Source organism: Scyliorhinus torazame, chromosome 15 (genome assembly GCF_047496885.1).
Source record: "Scyliorhinus torazame isolate Kashiwa2021f chromosome 15, sScyTor2.1, whole genome shotgun sequence".
NCBI classification, from domain to species: Eukaryota; Metazoa; Chordata; class Chondrichthyes; order Carcharhiniformes; family Scyliorhinidae; genus Scyliorhinus; species Scyliorhinus torazame.
In genome coordinates, this window is record NC_092721.1 from 155,693,514 (window position 1) to 155,721,095 (window position 27,582).

General features: G+C 49.5%; 1 protein-coding gene across 2 annotated transcripts in view; it reads right to left on the bottom strand.

Annotated features, from left to right (window-relative positions):
• Window positions 1–1,482: 1,482 nt before the first annotated feature.
• hsph1 (heat shock 105/110 protein 1) overlaps window positions 1,483–27,582 on the bottom strand; it is a 114,112-nt gene continuing 88,012 nt past the window's right edge. Inside the window, exons 15-18 of one of the 2 annotated variants that reach the window (XM_072476982.1) lie at window positions 20,812–20,919; window positions 4,877–4,996; window positions 4,638–4,799; window positions 1,483–2,191 (exon numbers count right to left, since the gene is read on the bottom strand). In XM_072476982.1, the coding sequence (XP_072333083.1) occupies window positions 1,973–2,191; window positions 4,638–4,799; window positions 4,877–4,996; window positions 20,812–20,919 (609 nt within the window). In that variant the 3' untranslated portion in view covers window positions 1,483–1,972. Of the gene's footprint in view, window positions 2,192–4,637; window positions 4,800–4,876; window positions 5,029–20,811; window positions 20,920–27,582 lie in introns of those variants that run through there. The other variant, XM_072476983.1, reaches the window with a different exon arrangement.

Sequence of the window (27,582 nt, forward strand, 5' to 3'; positions counted from 1 at the left end):
CATTGATAGAAATTGGCTTTCTAGTTAGCTATAGACGATATAGGTAAAAGGTTTAATTGAGAACTTAATTAATTAAGTTAATTAAGAGTAATTAACTAAATCATATTAACCATGAGGGTGAGGAAAGCCGAATAGCTGGGAACATCTTGCGAATTGCTTGAGGCTGAAGGAACAGTGAGGTCAGCTGGCTGAAAGGCCCCATTGTGTGAAAGAGCGGGCAGTTCCATTTCTATGGAAACAGCCAGTCCAGAGATACTTTCTTAGCAAAAACTGTGTTTCTCCAATAGCGTCTAGATGCATTTGTGGATAAGTTGGAAAATTGGCAGGCGATGGTAAGGGAAAATTTGTACCAATATATTTAAATACATATCTCTCTTAAATTGACGGACAGACAGTTTGGCCGAATATGTGAATTATAAATTAGTTAAAGCCAATCGCAGCTGTAAGGAAGGTGAGACTTCAAGATAATAATCTCCTTAAGAATCATTTGGCGGGATGGAAAAATCCATTCCGGAATCAATCTATCTTTCTGAAATCTATTTTCTTTGCTTGCTTTTGCTAAATCGGCAACTTTCTTTTGTTTAAATCACTCAGTCATTTTATACTGTGTTTTGTGATTTGAAGGATTACCACGATTTGTATTGAATGAAAACTCAACTACTGTATTTGCTAAAGACAATCAATCTGACCTAATTTTAATAATAATAATCGGTTATTGTCACAAGTAGGCTTCAATGAAGTTACTGTAAAAGTTCCCTAGTCGCCACATTCCAGCGCCTGTTCGGGGAGGCCGGTACGGGAATTGAACCTGAGCTGCTGGCATTGTTCTGCATTATAAGCCAGCTGTTTAGCCCACTGTACTAAACCAGCCCCTAACCAGTGGCACAAGCTGACAAATAAAGTTTACTGAACTTTGCCAAAAAGCACAGACTTGACCTCTGTTATTTGGGAACTAAGAAGGGATAACGGATATCCAGGGTTCCGAATTGACACAGAGATGGATCACCATTTTGACTGTTTGAGCAACACCCTCGAGTGTGAGTTTCTCTTTGTGGGAACAAAAAAATATAACATAGATCTTGATTATTTATTTATTGTTGTGTACGCCAGCAAGTACACCTCCATGCTAGGGTGATCTTTTGATTGCCGACCTGCCTCAATTGCACCCACCTCTCCCAGTAGGGCTGCCGAGGCTTCTGGGATGCTATCCATTTGATCAACGACAGCAAACAAGGAAATGGACTGTTAGGTGTCCGTCACCCAGCAGATTGCTGAGCTATGGACTGGGGGCTCTTTTTATCAGGATGCTGAAGCCCACAGGAAAGTCCAGCCTAAAATAAACCAAATAACATAACTTCTCAGTTTCTAAACAGAGTCGCATGGAAATTATTTTGAAGAACTGATTTTCTAAATTTTTCTCATGCAATTAAGAGGTGGGAAAATTATAATAAATTTTATCAAGAATGTTTTTCGCAAGCCCAATGGTTTTTGACGTTGAAAACTTTATTTTCTAGTAGAAAATCATATACAGCTTTTCTGCTCAACAGTTGCTCAATTTATTCTAATTAGATAGGTCCCATTGTAATCTTATTACTGCACAGACCGAAAAAGAAAAATCAGAACTACAAATACGCACATATGCCCAAATAATGTTGAAACATGCACCAGCTGGAGCTTCATGTTTAAATACTCAGTCTGATGGAGCATAACTTACAAAATAGTTTGATGCATCATGCTCTTTAGGCGACTAACAGAAATTTACAATTCCACAGGAATTTAACATTACCATTGTTCTTAAGCAGTTAACCAACACATTGTACATATAATGACCTGAACTCTACACCATTTAGCACCAAAGAAAATGTTTTGCAAAAGCTTTTTATAAATGAATAGGCTGGGCATTTAGAAATATTAAAAGGAAAAAAAAGTAGTAAGTTGTCGGGAGGAAATATTCCATTTAAATTTCCACAGATTAATCCATATCCATGTTGGTTGTGCAGTTATCTCCTGGATGGCAGTCACAATTTTGGGAAAGAATTTCTGGATCCTTGGCTAGGTCCTTATTCTCCATTGGCTCTCCTCCCCCATTTTTAGAATTCATTTTACTGTACATTGATTGGTTTTCTTCTTTAGGAACCTCTACTTTTGCCTTAGGTTTAGTTACTATTGGATTGCAGATGTTATCCAGCTCCTGTGAAGCAAAGTTGAGAAAATTACTGACCTTGTTAATCAAGGTTTTTTGATCTCATGTTCAAAATCACTCCACAACTCCTATAAAAACATCTCGGGCGAGATTCTCCGACCCCCCCGCCAGGTTGGAGAATCGCCGGGGGCTGGCGTGAATCCCGCCCCCGCAGGTTGCCGAATTCTCTGGCACCGGATATTTGGCGGGGGCGGGAATCGCGCCGCGCCGGTTGGCGGGCCCCCCCCCCGCGATTCTCCGGCCCGAATGGGCCGAAGTCCCGCCGCTAAAATGCCTGTCCCGCCGGCGTAGATTAAACCACCTATATTACCGGCGGGACAAGGCGGCGCGGGCGGGCTCCAGGGTCCTGGGGGGGGGGGGGGGCGCGGGGCGATCTGGCCCCGGGGGGTGCCCCCATGGTGGCCTGGCCTGCGAGCGAGGCCCACCGATCTACGGGTGGGCCTGTGCCGTGGGGGCATTCTTTCCCTTCCGCCTCCGCCTCCACCATGGCGGAGGCAGAAGAGACTACCTCCAATGCGCATGCGCGGGAATGCCGTCAGTGGCCGCTAACGCTCCCGCGCATGCGCCGCCCGGAGATGTCATTTCCGCGCCAGCTGGCGGGTCACCAAAGGCCTTTTCTGCCAGCTGGCGGGGCGGAAATTCGTCCGGCGCCGACCTAGCCCCTTAAGATTGGGGCTCGGCCCCCAAAGATGCGGAGCATTCCGCACTTTTGGGGCGGCGCGATGCCCGACTGATTTGCGCCGTTTTGGGCCCCAGTCGGCGGACATGGCGCCGTTTCCGGAGAATTTCGCCCCTCATCATATTCATTGCAATCTGGTTATTGTCAAGAATTGGTTGTCATTATTAAGCATTTCAAACATGCAGTGGAATGTTATTGGGAGATACCAACCTTTGAAATAGAAAAATAGGATAACCTGTTTTGTTCAGTTTGGAATATAAAAAATGCTAGATTGAGCAAAATATAGCATAATGCTAAATCAAAACTAACTCGACTTATTTTTAAAAAACTAACATTTTAGGATGTTTGCTGTTGGTAACATTTGTAAGTGGTGTAAAACACAAAATGATCTTCAGCTAGTAGCAGATAACAGAAAGAAGACTGATTAACTTCAAAAATAATTTAATCAATTATAAAGAGTGAATGAGACATGGCAGATGAATTTTAATATAAATAAAATTCAGAGTAAATCTACCAAGAAGCAATAAGTAGTCACTAAGAAGTGATCATTGATCATACTCTGTAAACATCTGGGGTGGGATTCTCCGACACCCCGCCGGGTCGGAGAATCGCCGGGGGCTGGCGTGAATCCCGCCCCTGCTGGTTGCCGAATTCTCCGGCAATGGATATTCGGCGGGGGCGGGGATCGCGCCGCGCCGGTCGGCGAGCCCCCCCGGCGATTCTCCGGCCCGCTGCTGGAATGCCTGTCCCGCCGGCGAAAATCAAACCACCTTTCTTACCGGCGGGACTAGGCGGCGCGGGGGCGGGCTCCTGGGAGGGGGGGGGGGGGGGCACGGGGCGATCTGGCCCCGGGGGGTGCCCCCATGGTGGCCTGGTCCGCGATTGGGGCCCACCGATCCGCGGGCGGGCCTGTGCCGTGGGGGTACTCTTTTCCCTCCGCCTCGGCCACAGCCTTCACCATGGCCGACGCGTAAGAGACACCCCCCTGCTCTTGCGCGGGGATGACGTCAGCAGCCGTTGACGTCATTTCGGCCCCCAGCTGCCGTGGCGCCAAAGGCCATTCCCGCCGGCTGGCGGCGCGCCAACCACTCCGGCGCGGGCCTAGCCTCTCAAGGTGAAGGCTTGGCCCCTAAAGGTGCAGTCCGCACCTTTTGGGCGACCCGACGCCGGAGTTGTTCCCGCAACTCCATCCCGCAGGAACCCCCCGCCCCGCCAGGTAGGGGAGAATCCCGGCCCTGGTCTGTGTGAAATAGTTATTAGAGTAAATTGGATATTGGAAAGTATGTGAAGAATACTGAAATTATGTTCACATCACTATCTCAAAAAAGGATAAATTTATCAGAAAGGGCACAGAGAGAAAAGGTGGGGGGGGATTCTCCGTCCCACAAGACCCATTTTCTGGCGGCGGGCCCCCCTGCTGGCAGCGGGGTCCTCCATTCCGACTGCCGGTCAATGGGGTTTCCCATTGTGGCCACCCCCATGCCGTCAGAAAATCTGGAGGCTTGAGTGCGCTGCTGGCGAAGCGGAGGATGGGCCCATGGAGAATCCCGCCCAAGTTATCAGGATGATTTCAGATTGAGAGAGAAGTTCTGAAAATCTTCAGGGCAGCCTTTATCGGCACCAGAATTCTGTATGACTGCCATAGATCTCGGACTCAGGCTTCAGTTTTGTAATCCTCAAATTCTAGTAACATAGTCATAGGAAGGTGAACTTAAGTAGTTACAATATATCAATCTATTATAAAAGAAATACAACCTTTTGTTTCTCTTTAATCTCAGCCACGTGCACTACAGGGTCTTGATGAAAATTCAGTTTGGCCTGTGTGTCTCTTGCATTATTCATCCATTCCATTATTTCGTTCACAGTTTTTCCCACTTTCTCTATTTCAGAAACATCTATATGGTTATATTTCTCAACCTGTAAAATGCATAAACATTAATTTTCCTATTTGCTTCATGCACTGGAATTAAATTCACGTGTGAATTTTTGCTTACATTATTCCTGGATTCTCCCACCAGTTTTGTGTAATGTTGCAGTCTTTGTTCAAGCTCATCGAAGGCTTTTGGTCTTATCTCATTCTCCAGATATCGGTCTTGAACTGGGGTACCTAATTTCTTCAGAATTTTTAAAAGTGTGTTGAGTTGCACTGAATTGTAAACAAATAATACAATTTTTTAAAAAATCATTCAATAACTTTACATCTATTTTAGATATTTCATTGGTCTGAAAAACCACAACCATCCTAGAATGCATCTGCCACAATTTCAGGCCTGTACTTACGCTGACCTTCGGGATCCAGAGCCTCCACCTGTTGCTTACAAGTATCCCCTAGTTACAGCACTTCATCTTGCGTCTCCGTAATCTTGGTTGTCTACTGATCCCTTCTTTCAAACATCACCACTTGTTTTTTTCTCATTTTATTCTCTTTGCTTTCTTCCCTCAACTGCTTCAGAACAACTACTTGTTCTCAATGAATTCGCTTTTCCCCTCAACTAATGCTGATCTCTCACTGATCCCAAACTCACTGTTGTTGTCTGCAAATTTCTCTCCATAGGTTTACCTACATAATAATCATGGCCACCTACTCAACCTTTCCATGTTCTCTGGCCTCTTCATCCCTATTATTGCATTGAAAAGGCCATTTGTAATAATTGTTCCTGTTTTCACCACCTATACTCTCAAAACTCCTTCTAACTCAACTTCCATCTGCAACCAGGTAAAAACTGATCCAAGAACGAAATATATTGACCGCGTCATGTCTGAATCAGACTGCAATGTGGCCGGTAAATCCCATGAAAGGCCTCTGGCAGGATTTACCTGGCTTGCAACGCCTCGCAAGATCTGATGGCTTTGGCTAGCATCACTAGATGTGTCAGGACTGCAGAGAGTTCTCGCTGGTCTCACCCTCTCCGGCAAATCCACTTAGGATCATCATGAAGAGTTGGGGTAATCTTTATTTCTGTGATTTCATACAAAGTGATTGCTACTTTGCCATCAGAGTAGGCCTCTCATGTTTGCAGCACCTTTAACAAGTGCCTGACCACCTTGTGTCTGGCATAAGAGAAATTTTAGAATAACTAGTCATAGTATTAACTCTGATAGGTGCAGGATAGGTGCAGGAGACGATCCTTCATTCATAAATAAATGATTCTTTTATGCATTTTGTGCCTTGGTAAGCATGCACTACTGGCATGTATGTGATCTACTGAATGCTGGTTTCAAGCAGAGCCTGACATATTTTGCCCTTCACAGACAGTAAACTCAGTGCCAACTGACAAGAAAGATTGCCTTAAACGTTTTCAAACACATATGGTATTGGACTAGCAACTCAAGAGGTTGAGATTTGAAATTCTATAATGGGAAATTAAACAATTTAATTCAATAAATATAGTTATTTACAGGCTGGGCCCAGACAGTGACTGTGAAAGATGCCAAGTGGTTTCATTAATGCCTTTTAGTGAATGAAACCTACTACCTCTACCTTGTTTATCTTGCATGTGACTTCAATCCCATATTACATGGTTAACACGAAATGAACTCTGAGAAACTAGGAATGTCATAGCAACCGGTGTGAGGTAGGGGAGGATATCTAGAATCACCCAGTACCCAATCATCTAGTCAGTCATCTTTATGGAAGACAATTCCAATACCATTGAATTTACAGTGCAGAAGGAGGCCACCTGGCCCAGAGACTGCACAAGCCCTTGGAAAGAGCACCATACTTAAGCCCACACCTCCACCCTATCCCCGTAACCCCACCGAACCTTTTTTGGATACTAAGGGAAATTTAGCATGGCCAATCCACCTAAACCTGCACATCTTTAGACTGGGAGAAAACCAGAGCACCCGGAGGAAACACACGCAGACACGGGGAGAACATGCCTACTCCGCACAGTGACCCAAGCCGGGATTCAAACCTAGGACCCTGGAACTGTGAAGCAACAGTGCTAACCACTGTGCAACCGTACCAGATTCTCACAATGTTAGTATCAAGAACTCTTTTATGCTTTTTTCAAGTTAAATTTCGGGCGTGATTCTCTGGCCGCGTTGCGTTTGCGTGAGAGCACAACGTGGCTGGAGAATCTCGGGAAAGCCGTCTCGCGGGCCTCCTGGCAGCCTCCACACCTCGTGGGATTTACCCAAGTTCCGCGAGGTGTTGGATTCGGAACTCTGCCCAAAAGGGGCGGGACCAAATGACGCTTGAGGAAATAGGTCGGAAACCAACTTAAGGCATCCATACCTGTGATAAATCGACCTTCCACGATTCACCGGTCTCCCCAGGGAGGCTGCAACCGGGAGCCGATCAGTGCTGGTCCACACGAACGTCGACCAGGTGGAATGGTACCCAGCCTGGGTTGTCAGGCTCAGTGCAGGATGGTTCTCTGGCCCTCCCCTGGAATGTGAACACCTTGGCACTGACACTCTGGCATGCCAAGATGCCTGGGTGGCGCTGCCAAGCTGACTGGAGCACTGCCTGGGTACCATGCCGCCAATGCAAGGGTGCCCGGGTGGCACTGCCAAGGGTCAGTGCCCAAGGGAGGCCGTGCTCATGAAAGGACGCTGGAGGGGGGGGGGGGGGGTTTGAAGAGTGGAGGTGTGCAGGGCAGTTAAGTAGGGGCCTGAGGGAAGTTGGAGTGGCCTGATGGGGGGGGCCTCCAGGGACCCCAGAGGGAGGTTTCCTCACTTGGGGGGGGGGGGGGGGGGGGGGGTAGTGCCCATGTGTGTGGGGGTGACATTGCCCAGGGGTGGGGGACCCACAAACTCACTTAGAGATCAGGTCACTCTTTCAAAATGGCGGACCGATCTCAGCGTTCAGCTCCCCAGTGCTAAAAGATATTCTAAGTGTGGCTAACTGGCGATCCACTGGCTGTGTTGCGCTCTCCCTCGAGAACGGTGCGGCCGGTGAATGCCGGGAGAGCCCTCTAGCAGGCTTCCCGGCAGTCTTTACACTTCGATTCTCCGGCCTCCCCAGCAAGGCTGCAGCCGGGCGCCGTTCAGCACTGGGCCACACAAACGTGGACCAGGAGGAACGACATCCTGGGGGGGGGGGTCTCCCAGGCTAACAGACGCACCTGTGAGATCAGGGTAAGTGCAGGGTGGCCCCTTGCCCTCCTCCTGGAACGGGGGCACCTTGGCACTGCCACGGTGCCTGGATGGCACTGCCAAGCTGGCAGGCGCACTGCCTAGGGTGGCAGAGCAAGTGCTCCCAGGTGGCCAAGGGCCAGGGGGTCCAGGGCAGGTAAGTAGGGGCCTCCGGGAGGTATGGGGGGCGACAGGTGGGGGTCCTTCAAAATGTCGGCACGATCTCGAAGGTGCGATTCTCCAGAAAGATTTCTAAGTATTGTAGCGAGCAGGAATTGCTGCGAGCTTCCCGGTGCTTGGCCTAGTGAGGCCGGCAAAGCTAATCAGCGTTAATTGGTCCACTTTTTTAAAAAATCGCTTATTGTCACGAGTAGGCTTCAATGAAGTTACTGTGAAAAGCCCCTAATCGCCATATTCCGGCGTCTGCAGAGGTGAGGACCACCAGACTCCACCAGGAGGATTTGTCAAATATGAGTTGTTACTGCCTTACTGACTGACCCAACCCTCCCACTCACCACATGTCCATTCCCCCCTCAAGTCCTCACCCCGGGTAGCACCCTCTCCAGTCTCCCATGAGACCACTGGAGAGGAGAGTTCCATCGCCACCCTCCACCAGCGCAGATAGACCTACCTCGGTGGTAAATTTTAGTGGACAAGCTTTTGGGCACATTCTGGTGAGTGGAATACTGCTGCTGATCATAGAATTTACAGTGCAGACGGAGGCCATTCGGCCCATCGAGTCTGCACCGGCTCTTGGAAAGAGCACCCTACCCAAGGTCAACACCTCCACCCGGTCCCCATAACCCAGTAACCCCACCCAACACTAAGGGCAATTTTGGACACTAAGGGCAATTTATCATGACCAATCCACCTAACCTGCACATCTTTGGACTGTGGGAGGAAACCGGAGCACCTGGAGGAAACCCACGCACACACGGGGAGGATGTGCAGACTCCGCACAGACAGTGACCCAAGCCGGAATCGAACCTGGGACCCTGGAGCTGTGAAGCAATTGTGCTATCCACAATGCTACCATGCTGTACAGCAAATGTAGGCAGGAGCTCCCAGGCAAGACAGCAGTTGGAGGTCTGCTGGATCCCAGGACCCAGCTGGGTCCCAGCCTGATGCTGAGCCTGTGGAAGAGGTTTTCTCAGAGCTGATGGGAGACATTAGGGGGCAGCCGGGATATTCAGAGGGAGATGTCAGCATCACTGCAGCAGATCCATAGTCACTTGGAGGAGTCCCAGAGGCTACTGGCGCTGGAGATGTCGGAGGCAATGTGTGGCACCCAGGCTGTTAGTGTAGCGACCGCAGTGGAGAACCTGGTGCACAACGTCGGCACCATCAGTAAAGGTGGCCAAGGCGTCGCGCAGTCGGTGACGACCATGGCTGAGGGTCTTGACAGGATGTCTGCCTCGCTGGGGGATGGCACCCAGTACCAGGCTGACTTTGATGAGGTTCTGCGGTATATGACCGCTCTCAGATGGGCATGGCCGAGGCGCTGTGGAGTTGGTCCCAGTCGCAGGCGGGTATTGGCGAGGCACTGCAGAGCATGTCACAGTCACTGAGGAGCACCGCCGATGACACTGACACAATGAAGAGCTATCAGGATGGCAGAGCCAGATGATGCAAGGGCAGTCAGGGCTCGAACCAGCTGCCACTCCGTCCCAAGGTGAACCCCAGGGCACCGACCGGTAGGAGGAGGCGCTGGGCGCCAACCCAGACCTGTCCCATGGAGTGGGGATGGTGCCTATCAGCTCCCCTGAGTTCCACCCCTCTGATGAATCCGCTATATGTTCCTCATCACCAACCTCCAGAGCGTCGCCCCGCTGCTGTGCGAGGTTGTGGAGGGCACAGCAGACCACCACAAAGCGGGCAAACCTCTGGCAGTGTACTGGAGTACACCACTGGAGCGGTCAAAGCATCGGAACTGCATCTTGAGAAGTCCGGTGCACGGCTCAATCGCTGGCCAGGTGGCTGCATGGGCCTCATTGTATTGGGCCTCTGCTTCAGTCTCCAGCCTCCATATTGGCGTCATTAACCAGGTTCTCAGCGGGTACCCTTTATTGCACAAGAACCAGCTGCCCATTCTGGGGTGCTCCTCTAAGAGGCCGAGGATGTCCGACTTCCCAGGATATACCTGTCATGGACACTCCCCGAGAGGCAGGCACACACGTGGATTATCTTCATCTGGTTGTTGCACACGAGTTGTATGTTGAGGGAGTGAAACCCTTTCGGTTGACATAGGGCACCCTCTGATGTCCCAGTGAGCGCAGGGAGATATGTGTGGCATCTATTACCCCCATGACCTGAGGCTTCCGATGATGGGAGAAACCGGTTGTCCAGACATTTTGCTGGGCTTGGTCCATGTCAAAGTTGATACAGTTTTCTGCCCAGCTATCCAGGTATCAGTGAACTGTTGGATGCACCTGTGAGCTGTGGCCCGTGAGGTGCCACTCAGGTCCCCGCTCGAGCCCTGTAATGATCCTGAGACGTAAAGGTTCAGGGCTGCGGTGACCTTGACAGCCACTGGGAGCGAGTGTCCTCCTCCTCCATGTGGGACCAAGTCCGATGCCTCACTGTCTCCTTGTTGAAGAGGAGCCTCCTGCAGCACACGTTGTCCTTCATCTGCTCGAACGACCAATAATGTTGGTACACCCTGGGCTGTCACGGGACTCCCCCTCTGGGTCCTTCCCTAGTCTGATGGGCAGCCAGGTCCTCAGGGTGTGGGATGGGGTCTGGTGCATCTGCAGACGCTTTTGCCGTCTCTGGCATCTGGCCGCCCGGACTACCAGCAGCACCACTAGGACAAGTTCTGGGTTCAATATCCCTGACATTGCCTTCAAAAGATGGAAGGAATTGGGACAGGATGTTAGACTGACAAACATCAGTGGCTCCCACCCTGGGACCTTCCATTCCACACTAAACCCTGCCCCCCCCCCCACACGGAATGCCCTGCCCATGCACACCCGGCCGCTGTTGGCCCCTCTCCCCTGACCTAAGACACCCGCTCACAAAGTCACCTGGACCTGGCACTTGTCCCCACCCTGTGGCACTCACCCACCCTCCGGCCGTGGACATGTCCCGGAGCTGTGTCCCATCCCCTGGGTGTTCGGATGTTGGCTGCTCAGTATGTGGTGTTGCCTCCCACAGTGTTCAGGTACAGCGTCCGGGTATCACAGTTTGATTGAGATGCTAGGCAATGACTCCCACATGCTACATGTCCCGCCCACCCACGTGAATTCACTTGCGTTGTGTAGAGTGCTCACTTAACTACGATTGCCAGTTCTACATTATGGGTTATAGGTCATCGGTGGGCAGACGGGCAGGGACAAGGGTTGCCCCGGGAACGGGACTCAAGGAAGAGGAAGCTGCAGCAGCGGAGCCTACTCCAGAGGAACAGGAGGCAGCTGCTGAATTTGAGGAGTCAGCCGGCCAACAGGTTGAGGAGGAGGTGGTGCAAAGGAGCCAGTGCATAAGGGCACGACGTCAGTGTATTGAATGGTGGTGCCCAAGGCGTGGCTCAGTCTGTGACGACCATGGCTGACAGCCTCAACATCATGTCCCAGCCACTGAGGGACGTGCCCTTGACGCAGGTTGACATTGCCGGGGCACTACTGAGCGTGGCCCAGTCACTGAGGACATCACTGAGAGCGATGACGCCATGGTGCAGACAATGGGGAGGCGCCAGGACTGGCAGAGCCAGATGACTCAGAGGCTTCTGCAGCTCACTTCAGCTGCTCTCATTCTCATGCAGTCCCCCAGGGCCCTATAGGCACTGTCAAGGAGGAGGAAGCACAGGAGGCCAGCCTGGGCCTGCCACCAAAGAGACGGCAGCAGTCTCCAGTTCTTCCGAATCACCCCCTCCTGGCACTTGCATTGTATATTGACCTGCTGGTAGTGCAGACACAGGTCCATACACAGGCCATTGGAGGGTGGAACAGGGTAGTTGGACGGGATGGGGTGTGGGTGAACTGACGGACAAAGCGGCCCTTTCCGCCACCTGTCCGGGCTCATGCACCATCTCCTCCTGGTTCGTGTCCTCCCCCTCAGGCAAGGCCCCATGTCCCTCCTCCAGCATGTTACACCTTTGTCACACTGTCTCTCTCCTGATACAGAGTTCCCTGTGGCACATGGTGCCCAACATCTCCTTGAAAGACCGATGATGGCTGTACACCTTCAGCTGTCGCGAGTGCTCCCTCTGGGTTCTGCCTCAGCCTGATGGGCAGTCGAGTCTTCAGGGTTTGCGACGGCCCCCTGCACATGGGGTGTTGCCTCCAGCCTGCGCCGATGCTGCTGTCTTCTCCAGCGTCTGGCCGCCTGGGCTGCCACCAGCACTGCGATGGCATCCTCTGCGGGACCGACACCACCATTCATTTTGGTTACTGTAAGAAATTTGAGAAGGAACGAGACCGACAATCAGTTAGGGATTCCACCCCGGGACCCGCAAATCCCCAAGCCACCCCCACCCTTACGTGTCCCATCTTCTCTCAGAGTGCCATCCACCTGGCCAGTTGTGCTGGAAAACCTCGCACTGCACACTCACCCAGAGCCACAGCAGACCCCTTCCGGGAACATTAGGGAGATCATGCCCAGGTGCCCTCCCCTGATCCACACATTCATCCTTTGGTTGTGACCATATCACCAGTGTTGAAGCCCAGCTCCCCAGTGTTGAAGCCCAGAGTGTTTGATTGGTGACTGTTGCCTCTACGGTGCTGATGCTTTTTGAGGTCAGCCAAACTGTTCAGGCTTCAAAGTTTGATTGAAATGCAATGCAATAATTATCGTCTGAGACATGGCACGTGTACCCATGAGAATGCTCTTGAGAATATTTTGTTCATTAAATGGTCAACAGTGACAAAGATTTGAAAATCAACTAGATAACATTCCACATATCACACTAACCATTAAACAACAAAGAAATGTTACCGTTCCATATTAGTACTAATACAAAGCCATATCTGCTCATTTTCACAAAAAAAACAAACACACGGTATCACCGCACACAGGTTCCTCAACAGAAATGGAAGATAAGCCTGAGAATGTGTTACCATGTCCAGAACTTTGTTGTAGAAATTATCTATCAATGTGTTACTTGTTTCACGTATCAATGCCAGTCTTGGTCCAGAAGCGCAGCTGTGCAGGCCCTCCCACACGGCCTAATCTCACCGGAACCAAATCCTGGCATCCACATATTCCACTGCTGCTCAAGGTGCAGTTGAACATCCTTAACCTCCACCGTGTTTAACGCATGGTGACGTGCCAGTTACATGTAGCACTCACCAGTCCAGCAACAAAAGCATCAGCAATCTGTGAAAGCATTTCTTCATCGGTGTCATCAGGTGGCCCATTTGGATCAATGTCGCGCACCAGGTCCCGCAGCATCTTCTTGCTTCAAACCGGATTACCTTCTGAACTCTTACGTCCCTGAGCCCTGTGTTCCAGGACCTCTTGGGGTCATGGAAAAAAATTGTCCTTCTTTCCGGCTACAGAAAAAGGAAGGTGACAGCAACAGCAGCCTCCAGGCATTTGCAGCCACCAGCGGAAGCAAGCATCAAACCTGCAGCTGTGAAGTGCTCTCACAACTAACAAGGCCAATGTCTTACTAGCAACAGCCTTCAGCTGCGAAGCTAGAGGCTGCTCACAGTCAAAGGGAGTTAAAGTGACCGTCAGCATATAACCAAGAACAGGGTTCTATCCTAGAAATGTTTGGCAGGACAAACAGGCAGCAGCTGTAGTTGCCCTGTTATTTCGAGATAGCTTAAAGGCCTCATAGAGGAAAAGCTCCTCAACTCTTCCCTCTTCGTACCATCCCCCTCCGGGCGACCCCCTACCTGGAACGCTTCAATCCCCCAACCAAGCCCAACACCGCCCCCCCCCCCCCCCCCCCCCCCCCCCCCCAACAAGCACTGGGGCAGCAGCTACAGTGACCTTGACCTGCATGCCTGAAAATAGAAATGGCTACTCACCTCCTCAGATTTCCACAGCAGCCATTGCACCAGCTTCACATTTTAAAAAAGGAGTACTAAACAACGCTGCATGATTTCTCGCTTGGGAGTCGGTTAATTCCCTGAAGGCTGCCACATTGACTTCAAACTCGCTAATGAGATAGAAATTGCCGTATTTGAGCATGATCTGAAACTCTCCATTGGGAGGGAGTGGGTTAGATAGCAAACTGATTTGCATCTTGTGTAAATCTCAATTTTGACCTTTCCCACTATTTAACCAGCATGCCCAGATCCATGCCAGGCGCAACGTGGTGGTTAAATTGCACCCTATATTGTGATCCTGTCGAACCCTGGAAGGATCCAGAAGTGAAAAGGTTGAGGGCACTGGTGACTTTGAGTTATTGGCAAAGCATGGTAACCAATCTCTGTTGAGAACATGACTTGTTTCAGCAGGCTGTAAATGTTTACCACCTGCTGATTCGATGCCTTGAGCATCTTCAGGCACTGTCGTCTGACATGTCCAAGAAGCTTATTCTCTGTCCGTACAGTATGCAAATGAATATACCCTCCTATGGAACTACAGGTCTATGAGTAGGAAGGAACAGTTGGTCCTCCTGTTGCTTGTCCTCGTCTATGGCGGCACCCATGTTGATCTGATAGATCAGAACTGCAAGTGCAAATCAGGCCACCAAACCTCTAAAGTGTGTGAAGCTATCTTCCAGGACAAGTACAGTGAACAAACCCTTTCACAGAAGCAAATAATAAAGCAGCTATGAGTACCAAGTACTCCTGGTATATTTCTCTGTCATGATTTCAACTCTTCCAATTGCTGCTGTGTTTGCTTTGATTTCGCGAGCAGGTTTCTTGAAGCCCAGGAAACTTGTTGATCTAAATTAAGCTGTAATACCAACATTATTATCCCTCAGTGATTAACACTTTGAAATTGCCAACTCGCCTCTCTCAATCGGCTACATGATATGCTGCAGTGTAATATACAAGTCACAGGTTAGAGCAAGCTTCCCAACCTGCTCATGATTTGAATGGATTTCCCCATGCTCACTCTTAAACCCACGCACTCACAATAAAATCCACCCCCACTGCAACTGACTCTTGTTGAGGTACTCTTCATCTATACAGTAACTTTGCTGTCATGCACAAGTAACCATTACTAATTTGCTCCAAATTAATCACTGGCAAAACTGTAAAACAAGCCATCACAAATTGGCAGTCCATTTTACGCCATGTCCAATTTTATTTTCCATTCGCGACTCATGATTCTCTACCACCTGTTTTGAAAGACCAAATACAGTGCCTATGGAGCCCTATCCTCATCACATGTGCATTTCAGATGGAGCTTAAGAAATCAATTAGGAGAGCAAAGAGGGGATGTGAGAAAGCTCTGGGTGGTAAAATTAGGGAAAAATCCTAAGATATTCTATAAGTATATCAATGGGAAGAGGATAACCAGAGAAAGAGTGGGGCCCATTGAGGACCAAGGGGGAAATCTGTGGGTGGAGCCAGAGGACATTGGTAGGGTGTTGAACAAATATTTCACATCGGTCTTCACCCAAGAGAATGCGGAGTTGTTATGGAACTCGGGGAGAGATTGTGAAATGTTAGAAGGAGTGACAAGGTATTAGAGGAATTGGCAGGCTTAAAAGTGAACAAATCTCCATGTCTGGATGAATTGTATCCCAGGCTGCTATGGGAGGTAAGGGAGGAGACTGCTGGGGCTCTGACCCAGATTTTAAATTTCTCTCTGGCCACGGGGGAGGTGCCAGAGGACAGCTAATGTGGTCCCACTATTTAAGAAAGGTTGGCAGACAAGCCAGGGAACTACAAACCAGTGAGTGAGTCTCATGTCAATGGTCGGGAAACTACTGGAGAAGATTCTGAAGGAGAAAATCGATCTCCACTTGGAGAGGCAAGGTTTGATCAGGGATAGTCAGCATAATAATAATAATCTTTATTGTCACAAGTAGGCTTATTTATATTAACACTGCAATGAAGTTACTGCAATGAAAAGCCCCCAGTTGCCACATTCCAGCACCTGTTCGGGTACACAGAGGGAGAATTCAGAATGCCCAATTCACCTAACAGCACATCTTTCGAGACCTGTGGAAGGAAACCAGAGCATCTGGAGGAAACCCACGCAGGGAGAACGAGCAGACTCTGCACAGACAGTGGCCCAAGCCGGGAATCGAACCTGGGACCCTGGCACTGTGAAAAGGGAGGTCATGCCTAACAAATTTGATTGAATTTTTTGAACATGTTACCAAGTGTGTAGTTGAGGGTAATGCAGTTGATGAAGTTTACATGGATTTCAGCAAAGCCTTTGACAAAGTCCCACATGGGAGACTTATTAAGGAGGCTTATTAGTTAGGCCACACTTGGAGTGTAGTGTTCAATTCTGGTCGCCACACTACCAGAAGGATGTGGAGGCTTTAGAGAGGGTGCAGAAGAGATTTACCAGAATGTTGCCTGGTATGGACGGCACTAGCTATGAGGAGCGGTTGAATAAAATCGGTTTGTTCTCACTGGAATTACGGAGGTTGAGGGGCGACCTGATAAAGGTCTACAAAAGTATGAGGGGAATAGACAGAGTGGATAGTCAGAGGCTTTTTCCCAGTGTAGAGGGGTCAATTACTAGGGGGCATAGGTTTAAGGTGCGAGGGGCAAGGTTTAGAGGAGATGTACGAGGCAAGTTTTTTTACACAGAGGGTAGTGGGTGCCTGGAACTCGCTGCCGGAGGAGGTGGTGGAAGCAGGCACAATAGTGACGTTTAAGGGGCATTTTGACAAATACATGAATAGGATGGGAATAGAGGGATATGGACCCAGGAAGTGTAGAAGATTTTAGTTTAGATGGGCAGCATGGTCGGCACAGGCTTGGGAGGGCCGAAGGGTCTGTTCCTGTGCTGTACTTTTCTTTGTTCTTTGAGGCAAATGCACATGTGATTCAGGGTGATTTGATAAGGAGGATTCATAATTGGTGTAGCGGTTGGAGACGATAGATGGCTGCTTCAGTGTCTGGAAGCCGGTGACCAGTGGCGTACCACAGGAATCCTTGCTGGGCCCCTTATTGTTGTTCATTTATATAAATGACATGGATGGCTATGTGGGGGGTAGGATAGGTAAGTTTTCAGATGACACAAAGATTGGCTGGGTGGTTAACAGTCAGGTTGAGTGTCTTAAGACCATAAGACATAGAAGCAGAATTAGGCTACTCGGCCCATCGAGTCTGCTCGGCCATTCCTTCATGGCTGATATTTTTCTCATCCCCATTCTCCTGTCTTCTCCCCATAACCCCTGATGTAAAAAAAAGAAAAATTTAGAGTGCCCAATTCATTTTTCCAATTAAGGGACAATTTAGCGTGGCCAATCCACCTACCCTGCACATCTTTGGGTTGTGGGGGCGAAACACACGCAAACACAGGGAGAATGTGCAAACTCCACAAGGACAGTGACCCAGAGCCAGGATTGAACCTGGGACAGGAGGCAGCTGTGCTATCCACTGTGCCACCGTGCTGCCCACTGATCCCCTTATTAATCAAAAACCTATTGATCTCTGTCTTAAAGACACTCAGTGATTTGGCCTCCACAGCCTTCTGCAGCAAAGAGTTACACAGATTCACCACCCTCTGGCTGTAGAAATTCCTCCTGTTTTGAAGGATCGTCCCTTTAGTCTGAGATTGTGTCCCCTGGTTCTAGTTTTTCCTACAAGTGGAAACATCCTCTCCACGTCCACTCTATCCAGGCCACGCAGTATCCTGTAAGTTTCAATAAGATCCCCTCTCATCCTTCTAAACTCCAATCAGTACAGGCCCAGAGTCCTCAACCGTTCCTCATACGACAAGCTCTTCATTCCAGGGATCATTCTTGTGAACCTCCTCTGGACCATTTCCAAGGCCAGCACATCCTTCCTTAGAAACAGGGCCCAAAACTGCTCACAATACTCCAAATGGGGTCTGACCAGAATCTTATACAGCCTCAGAATTACATCCCTGGTTTGTATTCTAACCCTCTCGACATGAATGTTAACATTGCATTTGCCTTCCTAACTGTTGACTGAAACTGCATGTTAACCTTAAGAGAATCTTGAATGAGGACTCCCAAGTCCCTTTGTGCTTTCGATTTCCTAAGTATTTCCCCATTTAGAAAATAGTCTATGTCTCCATTCCTTCTTACAAAGTGCATAGCCTCACACTTTTCCACATTGTATTCTATCTGCCACTTCTTTGCCCACTCTCCTAGCCTGTAAGTCGTTCTGCAGCTCCCCTGCTTCCTCAATACTACCTGTCCATCTGCAGATCTTTGCATCATCTGCAAACTTAGCAACAGTGCCTTCAGTTCCTTCCTCCAGATCATTAATGTATATTGTGAAAAGTTGTGGTCCCAGCACAGACCCCTGAGGCACACCACTAGTCACCGGCTGCCATCCTGTAAAAGACCCCTTTATCCCCACTCTGTGCCTTCTACCAGTCAGCCATCCTCTATCCATGCCAGGATCTTACCCTTAACTCAACTTATTTAACAGTCTTCTATGCGGCACCTTGTCAAAGGCCTTCTGGAAATCTAAATAAATCACATACACTGGTTCTCCTTTGTCGAACTTCCTTTTTACCTCCTCAAAGAACTCATTTGTCAGACATGACCGCCCCTTGACGATGCCGTGCTGACTCAGTCCTATTTTATCATGCATTTCCAAGTATTCCACAATCTCATCTTTAATAATGGACTCTAAAATCTTACCAATAACCAAAGTCAGGCTAACCGACCTATAATTTGTCATTTTCTGCCTTCCTCCCTTCTTAAACTGCGGTGTTACATTAGCCACTTTCCAGTCCTCTGGGACCCTCCCTGCTTCTAGTGATTCCTGAAAGATCACCACCAATGCATCCACAACCTCCTCAGCTATCTCTTTTAGAACCCTGGGGTGTAGTCCATCCGGTCCAGGTGATTTATCCACCTTCAGACCTTTCAGTCTTGGGTTGCAGGAAGATATAGATGGGATGGTCAAATAGGCAGATAAGTGGCAGATGGAATTTAACCCTGAAAAGTTTGAGGTGATACACTTTGGAAGGAGTAATTTAACAAGAAAGTATATTATGAAAGGTCTGACACTGGGAAGTTCCAAAGAACAAAGGGACCTTGGCGTGATTGTCCATAGATCGCTGAAGGCAGAAGGGCAGGTTAATAGGGAGGTGAAAAGATATATAAGGGGCACTCACATTTATCAATCAGGGCTGGCTGGGGGAGCAGAGAGGTGAGCGGGTGGTGAAGATCAAGGAGAAATGGGAAGCGGAGTTGAGAATGGAGATCAATTGGGGAGTATGGAGTGAGGCACTGCAAAGGGTAAACAGGACCTCCTCTTGTGCAACGATGAACCTGATACAGTTTAAGGTGGTGCATATGACTTGGGCGAGAATGAGTGGGTTCTTTCAGGGGGTAGCAGATGAGTGTGAGAGGTGTGGGCGGGGGCCAGCGAATCACGCGCACATGTTTCGGGTTGCGAATAATTGGAAAGAATTCTGGCCGGTAGTGTTTGCGGTCCTAGCCAGGATAGTGGAGGAGGAGGTGGACCCGGGCCCTTTGGTGGCGATATTTGGGGTTTCAGAGAAGCCTGAGCTCATGGAGAGGAGGAAGGCCGATGTCGTGGCCTTCGCCTCTCTGATTGCACGGCGACGAATTTTGCTGGAGTGGCGGTCGGCATCGCCACCGGGGGTAGCAGCATGTTTGGGTGACCTGTACGACTTCCTGCGGTTAGAGAAGATAAAGTATGAGTTAAGGGGCTCAGCAGGGGAGTTTGAGAAAAGGTGGGGGTTGTTTGTGACCGTGTTGGAAGAGCTATTTGTCGCGGGGGGGTGGGAGGAGGAGCGATGGGGAAAGGCGGGTGAAAAAGGGGAAAAATCTGTACAGACTGTATAGTTGATTGTTGGGAAGTATGTTTCCCGGGGTGTTTACTTGCTGTAACCTGCTTGAATACAAGTTTGTAATAAAATACGTTAAAAAAAAAAAATCAATCGGGGCATAGATTACAAAAGCAGGGGCGTCATGATGGAGCTGTACAGAACTTTGCTGAGGCCACAGCTGGAGTACTGTTCTCGTCGCCACATTATAGGAAGGATATAATTGTACTGGAGGGGGTGCAGAGAAGATTCACCAGAGTGTTGCCTAGGATGGAACATTTAAGTTATAAAGAGAGGTTGGATAGACTTGGGTTGTTTTCTCTGGAGCAGAGAAGACTGAGGGGTGACCCGATTCAGGTACACAAGATTATGAGGGGCATTTACAAGGTAGATAGAGCGTAGCTGTTCCCCTTAGTTGAAGAGTCGGTTATGAGGGGACACAAGTTCAAAGTGAGGGGTGGGAGGTTTAGGGGGGATTTGAGGATAAACATTTTTACCCAAAGAATGGTGATGGTCTGGAATGCACTGCCTGGGAGGGTGGTAGGGGCGGGATGCCTCACATTCTTTAAAAATGATCTGGATGAGTACGTGGCACGCCATAACATTCAAAGCTATGGACCAAGTGCTGGCAAGTGGGATTGGGTGGGTAGGTTAGGGCCTTTCATGCGTCGTTCAAGACTTGATGGGCCGAAGGGCCTCTTCTGCACTGTAGCATTCTGTGGTGTCGTTGGATATCATAAACGTTGGTTGATTTTCCCCTCCTTTTCTGCATAGGAGCAGGGTCTAATCCTAGAATCCCAATGTTAACCTAGTTAACATCAGCTAACTCACATCAAGATAACTAGATGTTTAGTTTTGTTATTTATGTTGTGAAGAAAACTGCTAATAAAGCCATTTACATTAGGAATGGGCAAGAATACTGGCCAAGCCAGCAATGACCACATCCTGTGTAAGAATAAATAAAACAAACAATAAGTTTCTTGGTACTTACTTTTAGCTCCAACAACTTATCAACATATACTTGTTTTGTTTGGTCTTCTCCATCTTCATATAACCAATTTCCTGTCTCAGATAATAATGTTGAAATTTTTGTTTGATCCTGCAATTCACAAAAAAACCTTGAATATCTATTTCCTTGCTTTCCTCCATCCATATGGGAATTTTAGAGTTAGCAATCCATTTTTGAATGAACTAGTTTTAGGAATTTTCCACAACCTTGATTTATACACTTAATTCAACACTAGCATTGACAAATTGAGACAATGAAATAAACATTTTTACTGCAAGAGAAGAAACCAACATAAAGTTAAAAATTAGTGGGAAATCTTGATAAATCTCCAATGAGGGGAAATGTGGCTATATTATAGAGGGTAATGTAGATGTTAGTGTATGTTTATAATTTACTGAAATATTTCATTTGTATTAAGGGGAAAAAGGAGTAAGGATAGAAGTTGGAATAAGAGAGACAATGATAATATAGAAGCAAAATTGGTTGAGTGACAAGAAGCAGAAGGCTTTCTTGGTTTGGAGAAGCCTTTCTAGTGATGCTCCCCAAGGACCACAACTTGGGTGTACAGCGGAACAAAACCTGGAAGTGTGGGGAACTGTAGGGGGAATGGAGATAAATTTCAGAAGAACACAGATAGGTTGTTGGAATGGGTGAATCAGGTTGAAAGAGTGGTGAAAAAGGAAAATGGGATCCTGACCTTTCGGTTGAAGCATTAAACAAGTTACAGTGCAGCTTTACAAAACACTGATTAGACTCAGTTGGAGTATTGTGTCCAATTCTGAGCACTGCAATTTTGGAAATACTTCTTCTCAATTTCCTCCAACTCTCTTTCCGGAGAACAACCTCAGTCTCTATCTATTCAAGTAACTGAAGCTTCTCATCCTTGGAACCATTTTCACAAATCCTCTCTACAGCTTTCACATTCACAAATTGCTTCTCCCCATTCATTTTCCAGAGACCCCTACCCTCTCACCCTTCATACCCCCTCCACTCTCCTTTTTTGACCCTTTGCAGTGCCACTCTGACAGTGCTCCTGCCAGCTTGGCATTACCACCCAGGCATCATGGCAGTGGCAATGCCAAAGTGCCCACATTCCAGGGAGTTCCAGGGGGCCACCAAGGGGCCTCCGTTGTTCTGGGAGACCCCCTCGGGTGCCGTTCCGCCTGGTCCACTTTTGTGTGGACCTGTACTGAACGGCACCCGGCTGCAGCCTCGCTGTAAAGGCTGGTAGATCCAGGGTACGCCTGCCTACATAGGTGCGTGTCGTTTGGTCACACCCATTTTGGGCGAGATTCTGATTCCAACGCCTCGCGAGACTAATGTATATCCTGCGAGTGATAGAGAGATAAAGCGGAGGGCCTCTCCCAGGATCTACCGGCCGTGTTGTGCTCTCGCTCGAGTAGATCATGCCCTTAGAGAAGGTTCCAGAAGGAAGTGAATGGCTTGATTGTGATTATCCTAACAGTGAATGAATAGTGGAATCTGCTTTGGAGATGGGCTAAGCCAGTCAAACATTATTTATCGATAGGAAATGTTTAGACATGATGAAAATTGCATGAAAAGAGAAGTAATTAGGATATTTCAGTGTATGCATGCACTAGAATTGCTCCTTATTACCAGTCAATTTCTCATGACACAGAGGGAGTTAAGTTCAGATGTAGACTGCAGTGAAGAAGGACTAATTAGACCGCAACAAACCAATGTAATTCAGTCATCATTCAAAAGCATCCATTCGGTCCTTCGGTATAATTGCCTCGCGTTGGCAGGTTTTTTCAGCTGTATTTTTAGCCACTTGGAGAAAGAAACAAAATTGCAGTTTTCATGCTGCCTCCATGGTGGGCAGCCTCTCATTTGCCTGCCCTGCCATCAGCTGAGTGCTACAATCAGTGCAGTTATTTATTTAAATGGCACACGGTAGTCACCAGCACTTGTTCCAAGTCCATCAAAAGAGCATGATAAACTAAAATGCAAAACCAATACATAAGGAGATTTGGTCAAATGACCAAAAGGTTGATCAAAGAAATAGGTTTTATAATAATAATAATCTTTATTGTCACAAGTAGGCTTACACTAACATTACAATGAAGTGAAAAAAGGAGTGGCTTCAATTATCGGAGTACCACAGGGATTCGCATTGGGGCCCTCGCTGTTTAGTCGATATTAAAGACTTGGATGACGGGACGGAGTGTGTCACAGACAAATTTGCTGATGATAAAACAAGGTGGGAATGCAAACTGTGAGGCAATGGAAAGGATCCCCAGCTTATCCAAAATTGTGCCCTAGGCTCAGTTCAAAAAGCCCCACCTCTGAACCAGCCCGCACCATATTTGGAGGGGTGGGTTGAGTTGTTTGTAGAGGTGCAGTACCCTTTTGGATAGGTCCAGGGTGAGGGTTAAAGGTTATAAAGCACCAGGGGGGTGGATAGGGGGCTATAGCTTGATATGGAGGGTATGAGGGGGCCATGGGGTGGGTTGAGGAGCATGAAATGGGGTGGATGGAGGATGAGAGCGTGTATTGGGGAAAGGATGAGGGATATAGGACTGTTTCTTTGCAGTTGGGTCTAAGTGCCGGATCGACACTAGCCTTTCACCCGACTGTCTCTGCATCTAGCAGCTTGTGCTGCCTTCAAACATTTTTCAAAGACAACCATACCCCACCCCCTCCCCTGGTCTTCATTGAGAATCGCGATGCTTGAAACGTCTCGTGAGATTCTACGTAATCTTGCAGCGTGTCGTGATCTGGATCTCGTGCTTGCTGCGCAAGATCCAGACGTGCACATTTAAATGGCTCACCCAATTCACCCGGGGCAAGGATTCACCAGCCTCGTCAGCGAGGTCTCAACTGTGCGCCATTGGGTTTACAAAGTCATGAACCTGTCGTGACGCAACCTCAAGGGTTCTTGCTGGGGAGTTGAGGCTCCTGGGTGGTTGGGCACTGTGCAGGGTGGCACCCTGGCACTGCCAGCAGCATACTGGCAGTGCCAACTCACACTGCCAGCGTGTCCAGGTTGCCCGTACCAGGGGTCAGGCCCGGGGTGGGGGGGGAGCTTGCCCATAGAGGTGGGCTGAGGGGGGGGGGCTCGAGGACCCTGGAAGAGGCAAATTGGGTGAAGTTGTGGGAGGGGTGGGGGGTCCTGAGACCGCTGGGGGGGGGCACTGAGGGGGGGGGGTCGAAAAATCAGGGCCGCTTTTAAAAATGGTGCCCCATCTAGGAGTAGTCTTCCTCTGCTTGTGAGCTGAGCTGAGCTCACCAGTGCAGGAAATGACTTAAAGAGTGGCCTCGACGGGGGGAGTTCCTCGCAGAAGACAAAAAAAAAGCTGCAAACGCCGCAAAACACCCCACTAATCGCTCCGTTCAGCAGACTTCAACTGGAGTCTGCTGAATCACGCTCAGTATTGCTGGGCGGAGGGGGGAAGATTTTGTTGAAGCTTTTTGTCTTGCACTCATCAGGACAATTGTAAGAATACCAATGTCAAGGGAAACAACAACTGTATGAGAAGGGAGTGCTGATTGCCTGACAAGTGGACTCTGATTGGTAGAGACATTGCCATGGAGAATGCTCTTGTTGATGGTGACTGATGTTAACTACCAAGAATTGTTTGAATCGGATTTGGTCACGGCATTGCCTTGAGGAATGAACCAATTTGAAAATAAAGATGAAAGCTTTGAAATCAATTTGGGAGTTAACCGAGACCGTGAGCACACGGGTGATAGGTGATTGGGACTTGGTGTGAGTTAGACCATGAACAGAGTCTTGGGGTGGTACAGTGGCACAGCGGTTAGCACTGCTGGCTCACAGCTCCAGGGAAGGGTTCAATTCCGGTCTCGGGTGACAGTCTGTGTGGAGTTTGCACTTTCTCCCCGTGTCTGCGTGGGTTTCCTCAGAGTACTCTGGTTTCCTCCCACTGTCCAAAGATGTGCAGATTAGGTAGATTGACCATGCTAAATTGTCCCCAAGTGTTCAAACGTTAGATGGGGTGTGGTAGGATGTATTAGGGGTCATGTGGGACTGTGAAGCCGTTATACTATTGGCTGACAGATCCCGGGTCCTGGTTGGCTGTTGACCCCTAGCTCCGCCCTGAAGGCGGAGTATAAGAACCCGATTTCTCCCCGCCGCTCCAGTCTGTTGCTGAACTGCGGGGAACAAGTCACGCTTAATAAAGCCTCATCGACTTCATCTCTATTCGTCTCTCTCGTAAGTCATTGTGCGCTACAATTTATTAAGCGTGACTTAAAGGACTATGGAGCTCAGGATCGCCCCGGAATGCCTGCGGATCAGCCCCCACGCAGTGAACTCGGCAGCAGTTTTTAAACACTGGCAAGCTTGTTTCGAAGGCTACCTCCGAACGTAACCATCTGCGGCCACGATCAGCAGGACCACGACGCCAACCTCCAAAAATTCCTCCAGACCACTAACGCCTTGAACCTCACATACAACGAGGAAAAGTGCGTTTTTAGCACAAACCGGCTGGCCATCCTGGGATACGTAGTGCGCAATGGGATAATAGGCCCCGACCCCGAACGCATGCGCCCCCTCATGGAATTTCCCCTCCCCCACTGCTCCAAAGCCCTGAAACGCTGCCTGGGGTTCTTTTCATATTACGCCCAGTGGGTCCTCCAGTATGCAGACAAGGCCCGCCCGCTAATACAGACCACTACCTTCCCCCTGTCGACAGAGGCTCGCCAGGCCTTCAGCCGCATCAAAGCGGATATCGCAAAGGCCACGAGGCGCGCCATCGACGAGTCCCTCCCCTTCCAGGTCGAGAGCGACGCCTCCGACGTAGCTCTAGCGGCCACCCTCAACCAAGCGGGCAAACCAGTGGCCTTCTTCTCCCGAACCCTCCACGCCTCAGAAATCCGCCACTCCTCAGTGGAAAAGGAAGCCCAAGCCATAGTGGAAGCTGTGCGACATTGGAGGCATTACCTGGCCGGCAGGAGATTCACTCTCCTCACTGACCAACGGTCGGTAGCCTTCATGTTCGATAATGCACAGCGGGGCAAAATTAAAAATGACAAGATCTTAAGGTGGAGGATCGAGCCTCCACCGAGAGGCTCGATCCGCTCGAGATCTTGTACCGTCCCGGAAAGCTGAACGAGCCGTCCGATGCCCTATCCCGCGGCACATGTGCCAACGCACAAATTGACCGTCTCCAAGCCCTCCACGAGGACCTCTGCCACCTGGGGGTCACTCGGTTCTACCATTTTATAAAGTCCCGCAACCTCCCCTACTCTGTGGAGGAGGTCCATACAGTCACCAGGAACTGCCACATCTGCGCAGAGTGCAAACCGCACTTTTTCAGGCCGGATAGAGCGCACCTGATCAAGGCTTCCCGCCCCTTTGAACGCCTCAGACTGGATTTCAAAGGGCCCCTCCCCTCCACCAACCGCAACACATACTTCCTGAACGTGGTGGACGAGTACTCCAGTTTCCCCTTCGCCATCCCCCGCCCCGACATGACAGCGGCCAGTCATTAATATTCACACTGTTCGGTTGCCCCGCATATATCCATAGCGACAGGGGGTCCTCCTTCATGAGTGACGAGCTGCGCCAGTTCCTGTTCAGCAAGGGTATAGCCTCGAGCAGGACGACCAGCTACAACCCCCGGGGGAACGGGCAAGTAGAGAGGGAGAACGGCACGGTCTGGAAGATTGTCCTACTGGCCCTACAGTCCAGGGATCTCCCAGTTTCACGGTGGCAGGAGGTCCTCCCGGACGCTCTCCACTCCATCCGGTCGCTACTGTGTACCACCACTAATCAAACGCCTCATGAGCGCCTCCTTGCCTTCCCCAGGAAGTCCTCCTCCGGAACGTCGCTGCCGACCTGGCTGGCGGCCCCAGGGCCCATCTTGCTCCGGAAACATGTGCGGGCGCACAAGTCGGACCCGTTGGTCGTGAGGGTTCACCTCCTCCACGCGAACCCGCAGTACGTGGCGTACCCCGACGGCCGACAGGACACGGTCTCCCTGCGAGACCTGGCGCCCGCCGGCAACACGCACACCCCCTCGACACCGATTACCCCCTCCCTGCCACCGGCGCACCCCGCGACGCCCCCTTCCCGGGAGGATCGGTCCTCCTCCCGTGTCCGACCAGGAGTGAAACAGAAACAGACACCGAAACGCTCCCGGAGACGACAACGCTGGAACAAGCACCTGCACCACCACCGGGGCTGAGGCGATCGACGAGGAAGACCAGACCACCCGCTCGACTCGTGGCATCGGTGTGACACCAAGAATGTTGTTGGACTGTAACGAAAATGTTCCTTTTCTCTTACGAATATTGTAAATAATTCACAAACCTTGTACATAGCCCAGTGTAGGGCTAAGATTGTAATGACATGCCCAAAATTTTTCCTCCCAGGACCAGCCTTGTAAACCCCTACCACCATGCGAACCACCACCCCGCCGGGTTCATTTTTAACAAGGGGTGAATGTGGTAGTATGTATTAGGGGTCATGTGGGACTGTGAAGCCGCGATACTATTGGCTGACAGATCCCGGGTCCTGGTTGGCTGTTGACCCCTAGCTCCGCCCTGAAGGCGGAGTATAAGAACCCGGGCTTCTCCCCGCCGCTCCAGTCTGTTGCTGAACTGCAGGGAACAAGTCACGCTTAATAAAGCCTCATCGACTTCAGCTCTATTCGTCTCTCTCGTAAGTCATTGTGCGCTACATGGGGTTACGGGGATAGGGCATGGGATTGGGCCTAGATAGGGTTCTCTTTCAAAGGTTCAGTGCAGACATCCCAAATGGTCTCCTCC